At 32.0% G+C, this 4,979-nt stretch overlaps 2 protein-coding genes across 2 annotated transcripts; both read right to left on the bottom strand.

Annotated features, from left to right (window-relative positions):
• Window positions 1–2,882: 2,882 nt before the first annotated feature.
• Window positions 2,883–3,696, bottom strand: LOC149512902 (UDP-glycosyltransferase 71A15-like). Its single transcript, XM_089749691.1, has one exon. The coding sequence runs from the start codon at window positions 3,694–3,696 to the stop codon at window positions 2,896–2,898; it is 801 nt and encodes a 266-aa protein (XP_089605817.1). The 3' UTR covers window positions 2,883–2,895.
• Window positions 3,697–3,750: 54 nt separating this feature from the next.
• Window positions 3,751–4,335, bottom strand: LOC149512901 (glucosyltransferase-like protein). The gene has a single exon (XM_089749693.1). It carries the CDS (start codon window positions 4,333–4,335, stop codon window positions 3,751–3,753), a length of 585 nt encoding a protein of 194 aa, XP_089605819.1.
• Between the last annotated feature and the right edge of the window lie 644 nt (window positions 4,336–4,979).

Below are 4,979 nucleotides of genomic sequence, written 5' to 3'. Positions count from 1 at the left end.
TTAACATGAAATAATCATTTTATTTAATTTTTCCTATTGTTTCAACACTCTAGCTCATGACCTTTCATACATTAAAATAAGAATAGTAATAATAATTTATTATGTATAAAATAAAAAGTATATTTTTAATTCTTAAGTTAGGGATCCCATTCAAATTAACCTAAATATATTGAAAGATAAGCTAATTGTTTCTTCAAAATTTCGCAAAGTCACCAGCAAACTCTCTTTATCAATCCCAACCTCCTCAAATAATATAACCGAACCTTCGCTTTGAAGCTTTTACCACAAAGGCCTACATCATTCAGCAATCACTAAACTTTACCCAGTCACCTATACAATAATACAAGCAATGGTTTTTTATTTTTCCCTTCGTTCCAGCCATGATCAACCTTAAACAAACTCATTCACGTAAGAACTCCGTGTACGTTTGCTGTCTCTTTTTTTCCTACTCCCATCCCTAGCACAAGTGGAGTGCACTTGTGAAACTGAAGATGAATATCGCAATAAGCCTCTCTCTAGTGCTCAAATATAACATGTTTACCTGTGACCGATTTAAAATTTTGTGGGAAACGTATATTTTAATTAAAATATATATAATGTTTTTAATGAATTTATCAATTTTATTAATAGAAAATATATTCAAAATAAGATTTTGAAAATAATTAAAAATTTTTAAATTTAAAAGAGTCCATAAATATCGTAATTATATATGCGAATCCGTCTCTAATGACTGCCATAAGGGCTATTCTTGTAACAAAGGATAGAATAGAACTAATTCTAAATGTAGGATAAATGGAATAAGTTGGTAACAATATAATCTTGAATAAAATCCTCTCCATCAAACATTAAAGAAGTAATTCTCAACATTTAATGTTAATTCAATCTTAACCTATCAACTAAGTATTAACTTAAATTGCATATATATGGATTAGACTTTTGAAAATTATATGTTTTACAAAACTTAAGTGCGAATATCCTTTTTAACTAAATTTACATAAAAGTTAAAAGGTTAAAAATAAATTAAAAATTAAAAAATATATTTGTACAAAAGAATCTTGGAATGAAGACAATAAATAAAAATTGATGCGTTAAAAATAGATAAAAAAAAATTTTACAAAGAAGATTATAATCTAAAAATAAAAAAATATATAAATATTAAAATTTAAACTTAAAACTGTTAACTTTTAAAAACAATTATATAAATTAAATAAATTAAAATTTTGTTTTAAAAAATATTTAATTTTAAGGGGATGCTTGATTCGTAAAATTTTAAATTCTTGAGAAATGTGTGAACCCTGATAAAGTATGAATTTCTGGTAAGAGATGATTCTTAATGGCATTGGATTGTTAGATTCTTATGTTTTGTTGGAGAAAAAAATTAAATTATTTAATCATGTAATTTAATTATAATGTTATTTATTATATAGAAAACATAACAATTTGTCAATAAAAATAATCAACAAATATTACGTTTCTATGAAACGTAGTATTCAAGTGTCCAATTATAAAAAAAAAATTATTAATCATCAATTATTAAGTTGATTTCATGAAGTAATTGATTATACACATATTTTAAAAAATTATAATAAATGATTATTGCTTTTAGTTTTTTTTGCTTTTAACTTTAAAAAAAGCCCCAATCGATTATTTTCAAAAAATTCCAATAAATAATTACTGTATTTAACTTAAAAAATGCATTATTTGAATATTTTAAATAACTTACAATAATCAATTATTATGTTTATTTTCAAAAAAACATAATAACTAAATTTATTATATGTTTTAAAAAAAATTATAATGTACAATTACTCCTTTTTGTTTCAAATAAACATAATAATTGATTATTTTAAAAATTACAAAAAACAATTACTATATTTAATTTTTTAAAATGCAGTATTTAATTATTTTAAATAAATTATAATAATCAATTATTGTATTTATTTTAAAAAAACGTAATAATTAAGCTTTTTACATATTTTAAAAAATTTATAATAAATAATTCTTATTTTTAACTTCATTAAAATGCAGTAATTGATTATACTTTGGAAATTTACATTTAAAATGCATGTAAAAAAGTTGTCATGTTCTCGCAGCACAAAGTTGGAAAAGTTGACACCGAGTCAACTTTAGGCTTACCGTGCTACCATTTTCAATGAATATGGGCTGAAAAGATGGATGAAAATAAAGATTCTTCTTTGCCAAGGAAAGCAATGACGGCGATGAGGATCTTGAAATGATTTCGTGATAATTACAAAGCAGAAACCTCTCCCACAAAGCATCAGAATCTGCAACTGATCTCAAGGCAGGGGAAACCAAGACTGATCGACATGCGTCTTGATACGAACTCAATCATATGTTAAAAAATTACATATTGTGTTCCTGTTAAAAATGCAATAAATAATAATTACCATTATATTTTAAAGTTTGCAAATGTAATATTTGAGTGATAAAATTAAAAAAAAATGCTACTCAAATATTACATTAATTTTTCAACAAACACAATATTTATGCTATTTGTTCTTAATATAATGTTTGTAAAAAAATTAAATTAAATTTTTTACATACATTGATTTTTAAAAAAATAAAATAATACAAATATATTTTTTATACAAGTCAATTTGAAACAAAAATAATTTTTTTTCCAAATTTTAAAAAATCACAGAAAAATAAATTTTTAGATACCATTAAAAATTTAAGCTTGTTCTAAAAATTAAATACCAATGAATTAAATATCAAATTCACATTTTCACAAATATAAATTTCAAAAAAATCTCAAATTTTTCTTAATCAAATTAATTCTAATTATTAAAACAACCTATTTCCCTTTTTTTTTTTCCTCAAAAATAAAATAAGGTGAGACAATAATTAAAAAAACCGTAATGTACATTAAAATTTTCATGGTATGTTGTACATGATATCGTCGATAAAACGACATAAGCTGGAATGAGAAGATCCACCCTCTACCACAGCTTTCCTACTTCTTTGGCTCATCTCTTTCACCCTCTTCCGAACATCACTATCCTGCTCCATCAACCACCTGATTCCTCTCTCTATCTTCTCCGCCTTGACAATTTCAGCCTCATCACTCCCAGAAGCCCCTTTCCTATAATCCATTTTGATCTCCACCGCTAATCCCAAATCCCTCACCAACGCAAACGCGTTTAGCTGCTGCTCCGCGTAAAGAGGCCACGTGGCGATCGGTACTCCGAACCATATACTCTCCAGCGTTGAATTCCAACCGCAGTGCGACACGAACCCTCCGGTCGCGGGGTGGCCCAAGATGGCCACTTGCGGGGCCCATCCAATGATCTTACCAATCCCAGCCGTCCGATCTACGAACCCTTTTGGCAACACCTCTGCCACGTTCTCGTAATCAGTCGGCCTTGCCATCATACCCTTTTCTGGGTCTGGGGGTTGGCGTAGGGACCATAAGAATCGCTGCCCACTCTGCTCCAGCGCGCGGGCGATCTCTTTCACCTGATCCCCATTGAAGCTCCCCATGCTCCCGAAGCAAAGGAACACCACCGACGAAGGAGGTTGTTCGTCGAGCCATTTCATGATTGTACTAGAATCCCGATGGACCCCACTTGCGCTCTCGAAATTCAATATTGGTCCCACTGGGTAGACGGGTGGAAGTCTACCGTCAGAAAGGGAGTCGACCGCATGAGATTCAAACTCCGAAAATGTATTTACCATTATACCCTTGACTTCTCTAATCCATCTGGCCAAGTCATGGCACAAAGTAAAAGTTTAAGGGCTGAACATCACAGTGGGAAAGAATTTAGTAGAAACCAAGTTGACATAGGAAGGTATGGCGAACTCAGTGTCCGAGTCTTTTAACTCCATGATGTTAACATTTTGCTCATCATAAAGAGCTTGCATAAAAAATTGGAAGCCAAGAAAAGCTGCACCCGACGTGTAAAACACATAGCTAGGAACGCCGAACTCGTTAGCCAAATCTACAAAAGGAGTAAAAAACATGTCGAGAACGAACCCGGCGAGTCGGGCCGAGTTGGAGGACTGAACTATGTTGTTGACGGCCTCTTTTACGAGAAGTCTATGTGTTTTAACTAAAGAACGCATTAACTTAGGGGGAGTAACGTCTTTGTCTGGTTCAGGTAGAGGGAGGCTAATGAATTTGATGTGGCTGGTTATATTGGCAGTAAGAGAGTCGACGTAGGCGTTGATTGTTGCGTCGTAGGATGGCTTGATGACGAGTACGGTGATGGAGAGGTTGGAATTGAGATTCACTAAAAGCTTAGTCGCTTCAACTGCAGATACCAAATGGCCCATTCCAGGCGTTGGGATGAACACCAGCTCTGCTTTCTTCATCATTCGAGCAGAAAAGAAGAGTGATCTCACAGGGCAACAGCGACGAAGAAGATGAAGATAGATAAATAAATTGTAGTCTTGGTTTTTTATTAGGCTGATGTGGTTTTGAAGGCTCAAAAAGGCTAGGGGTTTAGTGAGAAGTAAACGAGTGGGCCATGGGGTGTGATGTCATTGCATTGCTGGGGTTTTGGACGTATTCAATACCCAATCTGCTCGTGTGTGCTAGAAACAGACAAGACAGGCTTTACATGTCTGGCACTTTCCGAGTTCAGACAAACAAGTCCATGCTTATATTTCGTGAGTGCGAAAATTGTCTGGAAGTGGTTTAAAAATAAGATGGAATCATACCTGCGTAAACCTGTCCATGGCCGGACCAGGTCTAGTCGGCCATTCAAAACTTCTGTTCAGATCCGTCCGGTTCACAAGGTAAAAAAATCTCGAATTTTTATTATATTTAAATATATTTTAAAAGTAAATAAAAATAAATTTTATTTATGATATTAAATTTTGAGTCAAGTCAAATTTAGTTTAGACGTCAGATTCAGGAACAGATATAAGAGGCTATAATTGGTTCTAATTTAGGCTGTTGTCAAGGTAGAAAGTGAATCCACGGAGTAACAGAGGCGGCAGCTACTGGATCAATGTAG

This window comes from Durio zibethinus, chromosome 21, assembly GCF_047325235.1.
Source record: "Durio zibethinus cultivar Kanyao isolate XHJ-2024 chromosome 21, ASM4732523v1, whole genome shotgun sequence".
NCBI lineage: Eukaryota > Viridiplantae > Streptophyta > Magnoliopsida > Malvales > Malvaceae > Durio > Durio zibethinus.
The sequence above is the reverse complement of the archived record's forward strand: the minus strand, read 5'-3'. Positions and strand labels throughout refer to the sequence as shown.

What these genes read in the sequence shown, in the direction of transcription:
- LOC149512902 (XM_089749691.1), bottom strand. Translation starts at nt 3,696, where the DNA reads ATGGTAAATACATTTTCGGAGTTTGAATCTCATGCGGTCGACTCCCTT.
- LOC149512901 (XM_089749693.1), bottom strand. Translation starts at nt 4,335, where the DNA reads ATGATGAAGAAAGCAGAGCTGGTGTTCATCCCAACGCCTGGAATGGGC.